Source organism: Lontra canadensis, unplaced genomic scaffold (genome assembly GCF_010015895.1).
Source record: "Lontra canadensis isolate GAN:19392208 unplaced genomic scaffold, GSC_riverotter_1.0 scaffold31, whole genome shotgun sequence".
In the NCBI taxonomy this organism is placed as follows: domain Eukaryota; kingdom Metazoa; phylum Chordata; class Mammalia; order Carnivora; family Mustelidae; genus Lontra; species Lontra canadensis.
The window spans coordinates 8,405,957-8,423,560 of NW_022631025.1; the positions used below are offsets into that span (position 1 = coordinate 8,405,957).

The window sequence follows — 17,604 nt, forward strand, 5'->3', positions numbered from 1 at the left end:
TGGAAAGGAAGCTTGAGGACCCAGATATACATCCCGCCAGGAAAGGAAACTGGGATGCCAAGAGCTAAAAGACATCCATCATGAGAACTCAGATCACCATATAAACAAGATCTTAAACTTGATCTTCCTGCAAATTAATTCCACTTTGTCCCATCACGCAAAACTATGATTCCGGAAACAGGCAAAGCTGTTCTATGCTCTCCTTAAAGCTATTTTTTGCCTCAGTTTTGAGTAGCTATATTTACACAGCCTCTAAAATGCAAAACTAAGGCACTATAAGCTATCTCCTGTGGCCTCCAGGGACCACTGGGAGCATTTGGAACTGCGCAGAATCACAGAAAAACAAGGAACATGTTTCACGGACACTAGTTTTTCCTGTAGACAGAGACGACTAGGTACTTCTGCAAATACTGGGTCTTTGAGAAGACAGTGTCAACTTTATTGCTTTTTGAAATGCGGTGTAAAGCACGGAACTTTACAGTTTGCACGTAAGCAATTTCCATCTTTAGGTTTAAATATATTTATGGGAGAAAAAGTACATGCATATGAATAGATATCATTTTTTAAATCATCACCATTTACATTAGAAATTTCTTTAGACAAACATCTTAGCTTTTCTTAAAAAAAAAAAAGATAGCAACTGGTAAGAACCCTCTGAGATGGCAGAAAATCCAGCTTTCCCTGTAAGCAGCCTTTCACTGAGAGACATGAGTGATGGCAGATGAAGGCCTCTTAAGAATAGACTCAACAGAAAATGACAGCGGCTCATTCACAGACAGTTTTGTTCCTACTTGTTTGGCTACGAAAAGGTCTTTGGCGTATCTGTCTATTGTAAATGTGTACTTCTGCTTCTCCTTGACTAGGCACTCCCTGTGCTTCTTAGGGACCTCTTCAAAGGCCTCTTTGACAAATGGTGTTTGCAACTCAGGACCTGATTTGTCATTAAGAGTTTGCTGGAATAATGAGTGGAATGGATTATGTTTAAGTGGCGGAGGGTGCCTGGCGCTTTCTTTGCTGATCTTGGTTAAGACGTCCCCTTGAGCTGCCAGGGAGTCCGTGTCAACAATGGGAGAGAAATTCCGTCTGGGTGGGGAGAATGCAGACCTCTCGGGGACGGCCTGGTGACCCTGAAGGTCACTTCTTGAGGTCTGGACCTCCACAGGGTGAGGCAGCAGCAGCGAGCCTTCTAGCTTGGGGGGCGACAAGTCGTGTTCTGCCACAAGTCCGTCCTGGACCCGCACTCCCTTCAAGTCCCAGCCGGTGCCGGGCTTCAGGGCTTGAACCGAGGTGGTGGTGTTTAGCAGGCATTGCTGATAGAGAAGAGTGTCGCTGATGGGGCCACACTTGGGCCAAACTAAAAATCTCGAGGACAAGGGATACTGCCTGTAAGTCGTGGCCACACTGACGTTGGAAGAGATGAGTTCCATATTCCCAGACCCTGAATACTGCATGGTGAGATCAAGGCAGGTGGGCAGGAAATTGCAGAAGTCTTTGTTTGCCGTCTCCACTGGGGTGGGGCTGTAGGCGCTCTGGTAGGAGCTGTACTCGGGTCCGTGCCCCAGGCGGCTGGGCAGGAACAAGGCAGTAGCTTGGGACGCTTCCAGCATCTCCCTCTCTTTATATTCTCTCTCCAGCATAATGTTCTCCAACTCTTTATCGGCAAAGGCCCGCCTTTTCCGCATCCGGTCACTAACCGGGGGAGGGAGGGGTAAGCCCCCTCCCACATAAGTCTCGGCTGGAATGGGGCGGTAGCCTAAAATGAGCAAGCATTGCACAGGGAAAGAGATTAACACCTAAGGAAGACAAATCTGGGAGCTGAGAAGGCAACAGAAACACCGCAAGTCGGCAGAACCAGAAAAATTTACAGTTCCAAAACACTCATCTTTTACACAGAAAGCAAAAGTGTAGGCTCAGTTTAAAATAGGTCTCTCCGGGGAGCAGGGGAGAGATCCTGTAACTTTCTTTATTGTTCTGTCATTACGGGTGTGTTTGTTTACCTGTCCAGGCACACGTCACTGGCTGAAACTGTCATGCACTTCCCAGACTCCTACATGTTAAGAGACAAGTCTGCCCATCATCTTGCTCAGTCAGTGCTTTCTTACTATCCGTGTCATCTTTCTCCACGGTAAAAAAAGATCTCTATTCCTAAAGCTGACAGCACGGCTATTTTCTAAAGGTGGTTCATTACATATACATTGTTACAGGTGTAGAATAGTCCAAGGAGAGCTAGGGGAAAAGAGAAAGTTACAGCAGATTAGTGGGGAGAAAAAGAGAAGGGACTTAAGGAAACAGAGAAACATAGAAAATTAAAAAGAGCTGTTAACTGGTCAGACTCTACAGTGATTTCAACAGGCCCCTCCCAGAGGCTGGAGGTAGAAACAAGCAAACAAAAGTAAAGGCAGAGAGGAGAGCTGCAGCTACACTGAAAATTACTGAACTAAAACATTCTTCCCAAGTTCTGATCACGCTGGCCAGATCCCAGAATGGCTGAACAAGCGATCATTAGAATAAAAAGTCAGTGCACATTTTATGAATAAGGACGAAGTATTAAAAACAACCAAACAACAATGAAGATTGACATGACATAAGTAGAATTCCTGGTAGCATAAAATCCTTTGAGTACTTCACTAACCCCCAGGACTGGCTGCTCTCACATTTGCTTGAAGTCTCCATTGTGATGTCTCTGTTTACACAGTGACAAACCCATCGTCCTCATTTGCAAATAAAATAAAATTTGAATATTAATGTTTCCATCTCTATGGTAGGTTTTGCCAGGAAGTTATTTACTTGAATTTACTATTCCATTTAGCCCTCCCACTCCTTGAGCTGCTTTGGCACCATTTCAAGTTATCCCTGTGGTCCCTATGGCTAAAAATCTGTTTACCCAGTTTGCAACCAAATTTATTTTTAATGCATGAGAAACCATTCTAAGGTCAGAAGTATATAGTACAGAGTAAGACACGAACAAACTTTAAAACCTGCATAGAACCAACTCCGTTCAGAAGCCACATAAGAAAAAAAAAAATTCAAATATCTACTTAAAAAAAAAGCCTGCTTTTCAACCCAAATCTTATGAAGAGATTGATTAGAACAAATATAAACTCTCCTTTATTTAAATGGTGAAAGGTAGTCAATATATTATCAGATCAATAAATAAATTCTATTCCCAGAAAATCAGCAATAATCTAAGAAGAATTAATGTATCCCCAGGCTTTAGACATGGTAGAGAGAAAGAATTCACGCTGTTCAAATTCAACTTCAATCTCCACTTTCCTCGTTTGATTCAAAACCTCTTCCCAATTCTACAAACCTGACTGTCAGAAATGGCCAACTGAGGTGCACAATAACCACAGTTACATAGCTTCTCTGGGGAGGAATACAGTACGATGAAAAACAGTGGTGTTAGAGGGTGGGTCAGCCCGACTAGAGGTCTTTACCCGTGTGGCTAGCTGCTGACCTCCTCACTTGACTGACTCTAGCTCCAACGACAACCAAAGAAATTTCTTAAATTGATGTCCTTCCTCACCCCGTTATCAGGTGACAGTGGATCTTTGCACACCCCTCATGCTGGGGCAAATTTCAGACACACTCCATGTTCACCCCTTAACTATGAAGCAAACAACAACTACTAAGCAGACAGCAGAATTATCGGCGAAGAAAACCTCAGGAGGGATGTGAGATCCATTTTCCCACATCCTGATTTCCTCCCCAGAGCAAAACTTCCTAATAAAAAGCACCGTCCCCTCAGACTGCTCCTTCACAGGTTAATAAAAACGCCATATGTGTGAATAATGGGAATCCCTCAGAACTTGGTTTAAAAGGCTGAAGAATAATTCTGCATTGCTTTACCTTCTAAAATGCTTTTGGCCAGCAAACTGGGCGTCCTGACTTGCCTCTGATACACGGCTTTGCGCTCGAAATTACTCTGCTTCCCGGAAAGCCCCTTCTTGTCCTGTAAACACAAGAAGCATAATCAACACTGGCCTCAAAGAAATTGTGGGACCGGAGCGACTAGGAAGTGGCATCAGCAACCCTCCTGGTCTAAATGTACTTACTTTGCCATCCCATGTCAAAAATGACTCTCAACTAATTTACACCAGCTCCCCTTAATTCCAGGACAACGAGCTGGAAGCTCCGTCTGAGGCCACCAACTTCAACTGATGGGGAGGGGGGCAGATTTTCCCTGGGTCCACTTTGGCTAGAGTCACCCCAGATTCATCCCACAGGCAGAAATTATTCATCCCACAGGAAGGCAAAACCCACAGTGGAGACAGGAGCCAGGCCCTGAAGGAGAGCTGTGGGGTACAGCTGTTTTCCAGGCACCCAGAAATAGGGTCAAAGGTGTCCATGGCCTGCCACTGAGCAGTGAGGTGGAGCTGGTCCCTCCTCGCAGTAGGGCAGGTGCGATGGGGAGCAGGGGGCTGAAGGACAGATATGAGGGTACCGGTCTCGCAAACCAGAGTCCGGCTAAAAACACTGAAAGACTGGGACACAGGAAGGCAAACAAAACCCTCAGAGACCTCCTGGCAAGGGGGACAAGGAGAAACACGACTTCGCTCCCTCCCTCACCGCCAGGTCTGTGGTATTCTGGGCCCTTGTAACCCCGAGTTCAGCCCAGCAGGCCAGGAGGACCCGGGAGGCCCCCTGGAGACCGCGGTGAAACATGGCGCAGGCGGAGGCAGGCCCAGCCCAGGGCCAAGGCCACCTGGGGCATCCAGCGCACACTCTTGGGGGGGGGGCCTTGGAAACCTTTCCAGTAGGGTCACTGTCCTCTGTGTGTATGGTGATCCATTCCCCAGGCCCTTCTCGCCAAAATGTAAACGCAAAACTCTGGGAGAGGGGACCCCGCGCAGACTCCCTAACTCTGAGCTCTCCGTGCGCAGGAACATAAGGAAACCAGAAATCTGACGTTCAAGAAAAGCCTCCCCCTTAAAGAAAACCCTGGCACGGTGCAAGGCAGCAGGGATCTTTCCTGCGGGCACCTCATTCCCCTTGCCAGTGTGGTCTCATCTGTAAAATGGGCAGCTCGTGTGCCTCTCTTAAAGGGCCCGTGACAGCGGCAGCGCTGAGCGCACAACCGGCTGCGTGGCTCTCCTCCCGAGACCAGCGCTGAAACACGGGGACGGACGACAGAACCGGGGCACTGCGGCTACCACCGTCCTCCTCCCCCCAGCACCACCAAAATAAGCCTTAACATTTAAAAGATTTGGGAAATAAAAAAAAAAAAAAAAAAAAAAAAAAAAAAGGCTTTCCCACAAACTCCCGAACCACTTTCAAGGTCTCTCCGCCTGCTTTTAATACAAAACTTTCCCCGGCAAGCTCCCCCAGCGATGCCCGCGGCCGCCTCTCCACCCCGCCGGTCTCCGCGGGCCACGGGGAGCAGAGAAGCGTCCTCCCCGGCCTTCCCGGGAAGCGCCAGGCGCCGCGGCCCCGGGGACGTCCCGCCCCGCGCCCGACCCCCACGGCGGGCGGCCCGGCTCCCCCGCGAGGCGCGACCCCGGGCCCGGCGGGCACGCACCTCAGTGGCCTGCTGCCTCCGGAGCGCCACCTGGGCGGCCATGACGCGCTGGCGCTCCACCACCAGCAGGCAGTTGGCGCACTGGCAGTCGCGCCAGCGGCAGAAGCGCTTGTGGCCCTTGAGGCAGGACACCACGCCGTGGTTGCGGCAGCGCGCGCACTTGGGCGTGCGGCTGAGCTTGCGCGGCTCCGCGCCGCCGCCCGCGTTCGCGCCGCGCTCCGGGGCCCGGGCCGGCGCGGGCGAGGCCTGCGGCGCGGGGCTTGGCCCCGGCGGTGGTGCCCGCGGCTGCTCCGGCCCGCCCGGCCCCCCCGGGGACGCGCTCGCGTCCAGGCCGTCGCCCTCGTCCTCCGCGTCGTCGTCGTCCTCGTCGTCTTCGTCGTCTTCGCCGTCCCCGTCGGCCGACGGCGGGCTGGGCCCGGGCGGCGTGGGCGGCGGCGGCCCGCGGCCGTCCTCCTCCAGCTCCAGGCTCTCCACGTCGATCTCCCAGTCTCCGGCCGCCGGGCCCGCCGCCGGCCGGTCGGCCATGGCGCACTGCGCTCCGCTCCGGCCTACGCTCAGTCTCCTCCTGCGCTCTGCGGAGACACGGAAAGACCGCAAGAGGCACCGACCGCCGTCAGGCACGGACCCTCGGCCTCGGGCCCCACGCTCCTGGTCCGCCAACCTTGGCCCCTTGAGGACCCCTGTTCTCTACACGTCCCTCACTCCCACACCACAGCGCCTTTCCTGTATCTTCAGGGCCCCAGAAATCCCCAACCCAACAAGGTTTTTATCTATTGACTCTAAGTGCTCTATGAGCACCTGACCTTTAACCACAGACTCTCTGGCTTTTTACACCCCTTCTCGGGACAAGTCCCTAGGAAACGCGTTGATCACACACCCCAGAGTATTGTGTCCAACTAGGCCGGCCTAGTCCGCTCGTCAGGCTTCCCCACGTCCAACTACTATGGCCATGATGAACAGGACCACGTCCGTGGGAGAGCCCTCTTCCTTTAGATCACAGGGGCCCTTCAGACGCAGCGAAGTACCATCCTACACCTTTCAAATGCCTCTCAAAAACAGGGACCCCATTTTGAGCTTGGAAAGGTCCTTTCATGTCCCCCACCCCCAGCAAATAACTCAAAGCCGAAATTGTTCTTCTGTCAGATCCCCATAAGGACACGGGGCATGGAGCTGCGACGCTCTTCCAGTATCAACAGGCGTTGAGCCGCGCAGGGCTGAGCTGCAAGGTCTCCATATCGACATCAGGCACGGTTTGCACGTACAGGCAAGACATGCACGTAAAGTAGAAAAGATAAGAAAAGGTGATACTTGCCCTCCCTGACACCCCAGCAACATCACGGCACTCACCAAGACTCTGAGGCCCGGGCCAGCAGCCGAGGCAAAAGTTATCCAGCCTTGAGACCTGGCTCTTGGGCTGCTGGCTGTGCTTGCAAACAGAAATCGGGGTCGCCACACCCTGCCACGAAATCGGGGGCTGACAGCTGGAGGCCTGGAGCCCAGTGGATGGGGAGCAGGGGAGAAGGGTCTGGAGAAGATGAATCAAGTCCTCAGCGGCCTCGCTCCGCACATCCCGGACTCTGCAAAGTTCTAACCGGTCCTTGGCACCCCCGAGCGCTTCACCCCGCTAAAGCTGCTTTCGGCTTCCTCTCACCCAGTCTGGGCGGGAAGGCTGGGCCGCCCTGGCCTGGCTCAGATCTCGGGATCTAGGGACGGGCGGGCGCACGCAGCTGCGCGCGGCGCAGCGCCCCTTGCTGCAATACTCAGCCTCTGCTCCCCTTCCTAGTATTATGGGCTCCGGGCCCCGAGCTCCGCGCCCTCTAATTGGACGGTTGTCAGGCGGTGTGCACGCTGATTGGCCGAGGCGCGCCGGCCTGGCGCTCTCCGCCTCCTCGCGGCCGTGGCGCCCCTCCCAGCCGCGCTCCTCTCGAAAATGCTCCGGCGCGGCGTTCGGTGCAGCCGGGTCTTTGGCCCCAACGTTAACTCCGAAGTGTGACGGCGTCTGCTGGGGTGAAGTCGCCATTTATCCCGCGGACTATAGGAAACAAGCAGAAACACACTCTTACGGATCGCATTGTTCACAGAGAAGGCAACAGTCAAGCCAGCGGTCAGAAAGGCTGGTGTTGATCTGCACGTTATCGGCATCGCCAGTATCTCCGCGCCTCGGTAATTAACCCAAAGCTGGGCGCGGAAGTGAGGCCTCTCCAACCCGGTGCGCAGCGGCATCCTACTTTCTCCTGCAACACTAAACCACGATACCTTGCATCCCCCAGCGCCAGGTTGGCGGACAAGTGATCTGTAGATATTTCTGTGGCCAGCTCCGCTCATCCTTGAAGTGCAAAGTAGTTAACTCGTTAACTTCCACCAAACCCGTGAGGCCGGCAGGTGGCCGAGGCACCCACGTCACTTACATTTTTCTCCGCTGTCAATTATTGTTACAGTTGATGGGGGGGGCGGAAATACATGCTATTATGAGATTTAAGTGCAATATACCCACTCCAAGCATGTTTTCAAACGAAGTTGTTTTTTTAAAGGATGACTTTTTAGTGTCCATGAGTGCACTTATAAAGAAAAAAGAGAGACTTTCTACCGTCTGCTTCAAAAATCCCTTACGCAAATGATTAATAACAGTTAAATTTCCGACATGCTCGAAGAATGAGTCCCCTATTTCAACGTTACATTTTATTTCTTGAAATGAATTTAAAAGCCATTAGACCCACTTCTAGGAACACCTTTAAATAATCAGTGCCTCTCAGGATCTGTTTAGGAGAGACTGGGAAAGCGCCACTGCACTGGGCACATAGTAGGCCTGCGGTAAGTGTGTGTTAAAGGAAGGAAATTGCTGAACTGCTTCTAGCGTCTCTCTTCTCAGAGCCCGTGAAAAGAAGTTAACCAAGTTCTGAGCGGTGGAAAGAAGGAAGTTGATTACTGTCAAAGTTAACGCAAACGGCCGGCGGGACGCGCAGGTACTCTCAAGCTTTTGGTGGAGTTGCAGAGTTCTTTCCTAGTAACCAGACACTGGGATTTCCCTTTGTGCGGGTGCTTCTCCCCGAAGCCTTTCGCGATGTCCAGGGAAGGAACCAGAGAATCCGTCCTGACTATTGCAGTGCGTTGCTCAGTTGCTCTGGGGCGTCTCAGAAGGTAAATCAGGAGCTGTGCGCGCTCAGACACGGGACAAAGCGTCACGCAGACCTTTCGTGCCTCTCGCTTGGTCCCACTAATAATAACACCAGTGAGTTTTATTACCTTTTTCGTAGTTTCTTATATTCGTCTAAGTGCATTTGTTCACTTATGTTAGAGCGTTTGAATTCCTGACAACAGAAATGTGTTATTTTCCCCCATTTTGTCCAATGACGACTCTGAGTTTCAAAGAGGAGCCCAGTGGTCTCCGGGAGCCCTTCGCGACCCAACCACAAAGACTCACAATGGGTCCGCGTTTTTGTTTTTGTTTACTTTATTCCCCGTTCCCCGTCTGACATTTGTACCTGGCGTTAGGAGCAGCCCTCCTATAACAGGACACAGCACGTTTTTATCAACTATTCTGCGACTATTCCTGCTAGACACATTTCTGCTTTTGCAAACACGCATTTCAGTGCTTCTCCCCCGTGACGTGAAAGTGAAGGACAAACCTCCGCCGGAGCCGGCCGCATGTGCACGCAGTTGGCTCCCTGGGCTTTTATTTCATTTGTTGCTTTTAGGGGGGTAGTGTATGAGGTCATCATTAGCCCTTCACTAGTTCTTTTAAATGTTAAGAAACAAAATCAAGAAAGTAGGTTTGCTAATGTGGGGTAAAAGATCGAGGGGAAGGGGAACTGGGAAGGAACGAGAGGGCAAAGGGACACTGAATGGCAATTTCCTAAACACAAAATAAACCAGACAGACAGCCCTTGAACTAGTTGGGAGTTGTAAAAGCTGCTACATAAGGAGGAAACAAGAGGGATTTGTGTACAGTAAACCATGCGGGCGAACCTAGGACTGGAGCTGGGGACTGGGGGTGCAGGAGGTAGTAGGGCCCAAGGACAGTGGCACCGGCTCCTGGGACTCTGAGCAAACCAAGAGAGCAAGGTCCTGAGAACGTGGGTCAGCAGGACCGGCTTCACCAGCCCCGAGGTGGGGAAGGCGGCTCTTCTGCGCTTGCTGAAGGGCCCTGCCCGCAGGTTTCTGGTGGGTGGGCGCAGGGCCCTTACCTTCTCAGCACTCCCCCACGCCTGGCAGAAACCTACAAGACAGCCTCCATACCTCCACACCTCCCTGCCCAATTCCACGAGTCCCGCTCCATCCCACCCCTACCTGTCCACCACCTTCCCTGTACCCCATCCACCACGGGGAGGCCCGCAGCTGTAATCACGATCCAGTTAAATTACACTCTATTCCCTGGCCCTGAATGCCAACCCCCCCCAGGTATCCCAAGTCCAACAACCGCTTAGAAGTGAGGTATGTGGGAAGGGAGTGGGGAAATGGATGTTTTTATCTTGGGATGAGCTTCAGGAAGTCTGAGGGACTCCAATATTAAACAAGAAATTGTCTCCATTTTTCTGGGTAAATGGAAAGAGAATCTAGGGTTGCACAAAGTGGCTAGTAAATAAACCGTGCCGAAGCAGCAGGAGCAGAGAGCCCGGGATCTAGACGGGTGGGTCCACTGACCGCGTGATCTTGGTCAATTCTATCTCTGCGCCTCAGTTGCCTCATCTGCAAGATGGGAAGAGAGGCTTTCCTCGGCAGTCTTCACCTAGCGAGAACAGCTCAACGAATGTTCCTTGGTTGGTTCTGGGCCCGGCCGCGGAAAGGCAGTGGGGATGCTCGACGGAAAGGCGAGGGGCCAGGGAATCCAGATTCTTTCTCCGGGTTCCTCTCTAAAAAGGAGTCAGGCCAGGAGTCTAGGACCTGCTGGGTGAGGAAGCAAGTCCCTTGCCAGGTAAACCACCAAATTACCAAGTGCAAGTCCGAGTCCCTCTTGTAAATGACAAAGCAGTGGGGCCCCCGGTGATGCGGCGGGTCTGGCTTGGTGGGCGAGGCCCTCAGAAACTCCTTCTCTCTTAACTGCTCAGCTCCTCTCTCGGCTTCCTTCTCCCTTGCCCCCCAAATCTCTGTCACTCTAACCGCAGCAACCCCCCCTCCCGTTCCCGCACAGCTCGGACCTACCCGGTGCGAAGACCGCCTGCCGCAAGTCCATCAACAGAACTTTAACAAGAAAGCGGAAGGGAGGGAGGGTCATTTTCTTCTTTTTCTTTTTTTTTTTCCTTCAAATACCGCTCCAAAAAGAAAAAGAGGGAAGCGTGTTTCGGATCAGCCCCGGCTCACGCGTGGATCCGCTGCGGCGCCCCCCGCTGCCCGCACCCACGCCCCGCCCGCCGTGCGCAGTGCCTCGGGCCCGCGTGGCCACGCCGGCTTGGGTGCGACTGGAGGGCGCTTGGCTTCCCCTGCCAGGCGGGCCGCCTCTCGCCCGGTTCCTAGAGCCCTAGGCCGCCGGAGCGTAGCGGGACGTGGCCGGTTTCCGGGCGGTGGCTGGGCGCGGGCGATCCGGCTTGGAGGCCGAGCGCCGGGGTTTCGGAGCCGGCAGAGGGGGCTTCCAATGCGGGCTCTGCCGCTCCTCGGCTGGGCGGTAGCGAAGAACATCCTTCAGCTCCCTTTGCGCCTCCTTCTCCCCAACTGCGAAGTGGGGTTAACCTTAAAGGAAAGGACACTGTAGATCCCCTGGCTCTGCGACCCGGCCCTACTGACCCCGGAGTACCTGGAAGTTGTTACTTGTATCAGTTTATGGTTGTCATTTTAACTCCGCGACAGAAAGCGCGAGGCCCGGGGAGATTCCAAGCCCGATCTCCTCCGCGCCCCGCCCTGCCCCATTTTCCTGCTTCCCAGGCCTGGAGACCAAGCTGGACCCGGGAGGACCCCCGCCCTGCATCACCAGCCTGAGACGCCGCCAGCTAGATCAGCCTGCCGCGAGCGCCTGGGGTGGTAAAGAACGCTTGAAACTTCTGCGTCTCGCAGAAGTGATTGCTGTGGCCGGTTATGGCTCTGGTTTCTCTGGAGATGAACTCGAATCCACCTCCTCTCGCGGGAAGCTACTTTTAACATTGTATCCTCTCACAACTTTGACCGGCTGTGGACGCAGCGAAATAAATAATCCCAGATGGGATTGCAGAGATATGATTTCCCAATTTGCTTTGAGTAATCAAATATACGACCTGTCACAAGCAAGGGGGCGGGCGGGGGGCAGCTTTCGGGAGATAACTGTTCTCCCTTTCCTTGCTCCGCGTGTCCAAAAAAAAGCTGAACAAAAGTACAATGCGATCTGGGTTCTCCTCCCTCCTCCGCATGAAGCAGGGTTTAAATCACAGGCATTTGAAACCGAGAGGGACATGACTAGTCCAGAGAGGAAAACTGAGGCTAAGAGAAGCGCATGGGATTTGCTAGAGAGGCACACAGTGGCCGTCCAGGACCCACGGGCCCACAGTAACTTCTCAGGCTCCATGGTGCCTCCATACAATTAAAAAAAAACAGTGCCCTTTGCAGCGGGTGTGGCGCCTGATGCCCCAAACGTGAAGCAATCCTGCCTCTCTTGCATATCTGAAGGGTATCCCTCCCACCCACCACCCACCCCCGCAGTATTTATCCTCCTTGCTGGGAAATGGGGCTCAGTTCACTGGAGGGTCATGTAGCAGCTAGAAGATGAGGAAACCACAGAGGACCTTCACTCCTCAGTACCCATTCCAAATGGTGGTGAGGGGAGGCAGACTCCAGAATGGTGGCGGAGCCTGGGTTCTGCCCCAGGGGCAGTGCCATGCTATAGGGAAGGTTACCATGAGAGGAAGCTCGGCCTGTCTCCTGCTCTGGAGCTCCCACTACCCCCAGGGGGGCTCATGACTAACTGAAACAGCTCACCCTCAACCCTGAGACTTTACACCCCCGCTCCCATCCCATACTGGGGGTTAACATGGGGAGGGAGCAGACTTTATCCACGCTCAAATCACTCTCAATATTTTCCCCACAGTCCAACTATATCAAGGAGAGAGAAAGCAAGAGAGAGGAGGAAGCAAAAAAGCAGGGAGGGGTCAGGCACTATGGTGAAAATTTAATTTCATCCATGTGTAGCAGGCATTGGGCAAATTTTTTACCTTGCTGGGCCTCAGATTCCTCAACTAAAAAGTGAAGGAGTAAGATTCAGTGGTTTCCAGATTCTCTCTCAAACCTTAAAGGCTCTAACAAACTGTCACATCTGTTGATGGACTCATGGTTCATGGTAATAAGACGAAGGGCATGAGGAAAGTCCACGGAGGACAAGAGGAAGAGGAGGAGGAAAAAAATTAGAAACAGACTTCACTGTTAGTTCTGACATCTTGGTGGTATTTCTGCTGCACCATACTTCTAAGATTGATCCTGTCTAGTCAAAATGGAGGTCAAAAATGTTAAAGCGATGGGGGCACCTGGATGGCTCAGTGGGTTAAAGCCTCTGCCTTTGGCTCAGGTCATGATCTCAGGGTCCTGGAATCAAGCCCTGTATTGGGCTCTCTGCTCAGCGGGGAGCCTGCTTCTCCCTCTCTCTCTGCCTGCCTCTCTGCCTGCTTGTGATCTCTGTCAAATAAATAAATAAAATCTTTTAAAAATGTGAAAGCAAAACCGAAAAAAAAAACCCCAAAAAAACAAAACAAAACAAAAAAAAAAGCTGTCAACTAGTCAAAAAAGGGAACATGGAGTAGTTTCAAGAAAGAGTTAATTCCTAGAGCCCAGATCCAATGAGGATTCATTCCGGGGACAAAGAGGGTACTCACAATTCACAAAGGTTCCAAAGTAGGATTTTAAGCAAAAACTTACAGGCCATCTAAACAGGCCTTCCTGGCCCTGTTCCGTGTGATATGCTCACTCTCGGGTCTGAGTATTAGCCCCAGGAAGTCTCTCTGAGAAGCGTCTCTCCTGGCAGGAGGGAGCCTCCTAATTTCTACCAGAAACATCCTATGCTCAAGCTCTACCCCAGCCCGGCAGAAGACCGTGACAGAATGTCTTGCACAGCTCAGATGCACTATGGTGTCTGCTCTGGATTGGGGGTGGGGAGGGAGTGGAGAGGAAGAGAGGACCAAACTGCACTGGGCTCTGTCTTGCTTTCCTGTGGCTAGCAAGCGACTGTCCCTATACTCCAGTGACTGAAGCGTGAGTCCCGAGCCTCCAGCCTCTGGTGAGAACACCGACACCTCTACAAAGTACTTGACTTGGCCTGAGATAGTTCTGGGATTTTTTTCCGTCTGTGAAATAAGTGGGGGGTGGGGGTTGGTAATGTTAAGGATTTTCCTGTTTCTATCCTTGGTTTTGCCAATTAAAGTCACCCTTGACCTTGAGCCACTTTCCTCACCCTCCCTCCTTGAGGCTTCCATCTGTTAGTTTGCAAAATAAAAGACCTAAACTTAAAACAAATCACCCCTAAAGCTATGTCCCATATATTTTTTTTATACTTCTAGGTGGGGTGAGAAAATGGCAAAGGCCTGTGTGGGGGGAGGAAGGGGGGGACAGGGAGAGAAGAAAGCCCCGCCTGAGGGCACACCCCTTATAACAAAGTGCTACATAAACTTTTAAGAGGCCGGAGGAAAGAAATATTCTCTTTGAAAATGCTAACCCCACAGAGCAGGCGGGTGTTTAAGGAAGGGAGATGAGCGGGAGGGAGATGAGTGGTTCGAAGGGGGCAAGAAAGGTGGAGATGTCACTGGCATCATACTGATTTAACGCGGCAGGAACACAGGTGCATGACACTCCCGTCCCTTCGTTCCGGCCACCAGGCCCCCCCTTGGCCCTCCACCCCTGCCCCATCGTTTGCAGAAAAATTTATTGGTGAGGTGAGGCCAGGCTAACAAAAGTGCATCCCTCGGCGCTTCGGGCTCCGGAGGAATGCTTTGATCCTCTCCCAGTGTCTAGCGATCCCCAGGCAATTGCAGTGTCAAACGCCAGCGACCCCCGGGGTGGGGTCGCTGCCCGGAGACCCAGCTTGGGGAAACCAGCGGCAAGTTCGTCCTCCCTGCGGCAAGAGGCCGCGAGGGGGCGCTGTAGAGCGGGCACGTGGACCTGAGACCCGGCTGGGCCGCCGGGGTCCAGACCTCGGAACCGAGTGCCACCCAGGCACCCGCGGCGTTACATCCTCCCCCCGATCCCACCCCGACCCGTCCGCTCTTCGAGGAGGGTCTATGGTCCTAGGGACAGTGATCGGGTCCTAAGTTTGGACGGCCACTGGCAGAGGAAAGGAAGACGGTGGAGGTCATTTGCTTCTCTGGGGGTTCTGATTCCTCTCCTTCCAGCCTTCCTTCAAGCATCTACTGGGAAGAACAGATTCTCGGGAGGATTTTGCCAGGAAGGAAAGGAGAAGAAGGAATCGCACTTACTGAGGGTCCAGGTCAGATTCTGTGCTGGGCAGACCCTTCCGACTCGCCATTACTGACTCGTCCACAGCTCCTCATTTTACACTTACCGGGAGCCAGTCCGGAAGGGCTGTCCTGTCCAGAGTACAAGGTTAGGACAACAGAAGCCAGGTCTGAATTTGAAGCCCCCCATTTAGCACGCTCCCTACCAGGAGTTAGCCAGAGGGGCCCTCAAGAAAAGGGACCTAGATCCCAGGGGCTTCTGCAGGAAATCCGCTCCCCACGTGCCCACACGCCCAGGTTTTTCTTCCAGGAGAAGCCAACTTGATCTCCACAAACACGAATCTGGCAAGCTCTCTTCTCAGAAGTGCCCCAGCCCATAGTTCTCAGTCCTTCTCTCCTCCCATACTCCCCTCCTTCCACCTTGCAGATCTCTCCCTACAGTCAGCCCCCTGAGGAACAAAGAGCATTGTCAGCAAGGAACAGATTTTCAGAATCTGGCTTTGTGGCCAGTGAGAAAGACTGAAGTTTGGTGGTAGGAAATGACCCAAGACACCCACATAATGCAAGCGTGACAGGAAGCTGCATAACCAGCCTGGGCTCCAAAAGCATAGAAGACCACAAGTCATTTCTGGAAACCCTGAGAAGTTTTAGACAAGTCATTTAACCTGTCTAAGCCTCCGTGGCTCGTTTGTAAATGGGCACAATAAATATTTTTCTTTGCCTACTATCAGTGGTTTCTTAAGTTCAAAAAAAATTGGAATTCTTTGAAAATCACAAAGCATTTTCAGCATTAATGAGGTTCCCCTTGTCTGATTTTGCTCACTTTCAAATCAGGATGATCATATCCTGGGTAGCAAGTTAACCAGATCAAATAAGATGCTGTCTGCGACAGGCCAGAGAGGGAAGTGACAGGTGCTGTTTCATTCATGACTGTTGAAGCAATGCCCTTCTCTCAAACTAAGCTGCCATTACGTTCCTTCATCCACCAAACTTAAAAATCCAGTGCCTTCCCTCTCTTGTGGCCAACAGGGAACCAAGCTATGGAATGTTTACATAGATTTCTTTATCCCTGTGGAATCACTGAGAAGGAACTATTCCTTCCATTTTGAAAAGCAGGAGGGATGAGAAAGGTAATAAACCTAAATAAACAGATTGACTCGAACACTTTTCATTTCTCCTCCAAAGAAATGTGCTGTTGTGTGGGGAAGGACAGGTTCACCTTCCACTCTCTTATCTCAATCAGCTAAGGCTGGTTTCCAGCTGCAACTAGATGCTGAGCTGTTTTCTTTCCCTTTCTCTTACTTACACTTGTAGTAATGAAAATTTTAAATAATATATAAAAGCAGGCCGCATAGTAAAATGTCCATTAGTATAATCCAGTTGTATAATATCCATGCTATCCATATACCCATTTGGATATACAATATCTGTATATCCATTAGCCAGAGGTAGCAGTTGTCATGGGCCATTCTTTCTGCCCCTCCCTGCTCAGAGGATGCTTGAGAAAGTTGACTGCATGTTTGCCCATTAGAGCAGCAGCCCCATTGGCTGAATCGGTATACCAAGTGGATGGAATTTCTTGGGCCTCAGATTTGATATTTTCTAGAATTCACAACCTTGCGACAACTCATTCTAGCAAAATACTATCTGGGCACCGGGCTTGACGCCACTGGACTGGGGCCAGAGACAGAAGTGGCAGAAGTGAACCATGCCGCTAGATTCGAGAGTCTAGAAATTGAATTCCATGCAGCCTGATTTTCTAACCAACTTGGAGGGGCCCTTCTCAAACACGCAGCCATTAATTACTCCCTCGGAGCTTTAGGGCTGTTACCCTGTAAGGGCCTGGGAGCAGTTACTTCCCAGAGAGCTTACCTCCCCCTTGGTTTTCGAACTGTGCACCTGCTGGGCTCCTCCCCACTCGGGGAATTGTACTCTGCCCACTAATGAAAACACATCCTCAGCCCAAAGGCTTCTTTGCCTGCCCTGCCTTTACATAAACAGACACCCTGCCAGCGAGGGTCTCAAAGAACAGGGGTTTGTTGTTTTTTTCTTCTCCACGGTGTTTTGCTTCCCACTAGCACCGTCCATGCAGACATCTGCCTGCTTAACTTTCATCTACTGAAGAGTTACAAAGTCAGTAGACCCCTGCTTATCTCTTCCAAAAGAACCAGACCTGGCCTCAGTCCACAGAACAACGTATGAAAGCACATAATCAAGTTCCAGCTCGGCGCTCCGTGTAGTCTTCCCAGATGCTCCACATCATTTGGCAAATCTATAAGGTAATAAATATTGATGGCTCTCTTACATGTGGTGTTAAGATTTGCTCAGCCAAATATTTCTTTTCTGCACTCTTTAAAAAATATGTCACTGGAGTTGTCGTGCTGAAAGTTGTTTGTACTCTCGTGTCTTTATGTAAATGTCAACCAGATGCCGAGTTTCACTGTCATAGTTTCCTTTTGCTTTTATTTGTCTCTGTGGATTACTGGTGTTTGAAACATCTTTTACGTCTTCCTAACATGCCGGTTCCTGACCGAAGATAAACTTTTTATATATATAGATATATCAATGAACTTCCTTGCTTAATATGTTTTCATTGTCCTTTCTGACCACAGGACCACGGTTCCTGAATTTCAAGCATTTTTCAAGTCAAGACACAAGTTGAGTAACCGCCTAATTGAGTGTAGCTTGCAGTTACTGGAATGGTGACTTTTCACGCCACAGAAGGGACCTGTCAATTACAGCCTTTCC

General features: G+C 51.5%; 1 protein-coding gene and 1 long non-coding RNA gene across 4 annotated transcripts; both read right to left on the minus strand.

The window, feature by feature from the left end:
- Nucleotides 1-408: 408 nt before the first annotated feature.
- Nucleotides 409-17,216, minus strand: LOC116872984. The gene is made up of 3 exons (XR_004383723.1): nucleotides 17,206-17,216; nucleotides 8,099-8,101; nucleotides 409-617 (listed from the first exon to the last, which is right to left on the minus strand). It is a non-coding gene; the product is annotated as an uncharacterized LOC116872984 (long non-coding RNA).
- DMRT2 (doublesex and mab-3 related transcription factor 2) lies at nucleotides 624-10,735 on the minus strand. 3 transcript variants are annotated; one of them, XM_032866550.1, is made up of 5 exons: nucleotides 10,658-10,735; nucleotides 6,866-7,550; nucleotides 5,519-6,090; nucleotides 3,850-3,952; nucleotides 624-1,753 (listed from the first exon to the last, which is right to left on the minus strand). In XM_032866550.1, the coding sequence occupies exons 3-5, from the start codon at nucleotides 6,041-6,043 to the stop codon at nucleotides 696-698; spliced, it is 1,686 nt and encodes a 561-aa protein (XP_032722441.1). In that variant the 5' UTR covers nucleotides 6,044-6,090; nucleotides 6,866-7,550; nucleotides 10,658-10,735; the 3' UTR covers nucleotides 624-695. The 3 variants fall into 3 exon arrangements, with proteins under 3 accessions (XP_032722441.1, XP_032722442.1, XP_032722443.1); XM_032866551.1 differs by lacking the exon at nucleotides 10,658-10,735 and having other exon boundaries at nucleotides 5,519-6,083; nucleotides 6,866-7,727; XM_032866552.1 differs by lacking the exon at nucleotides 10,658-10,735 and having other exon boundaries at nucleotides 1,714-2,226; nucleotides 6,866-7,746.
- Nucleotides 17,217-17,604: the final 388 nt, after the last annotated feature.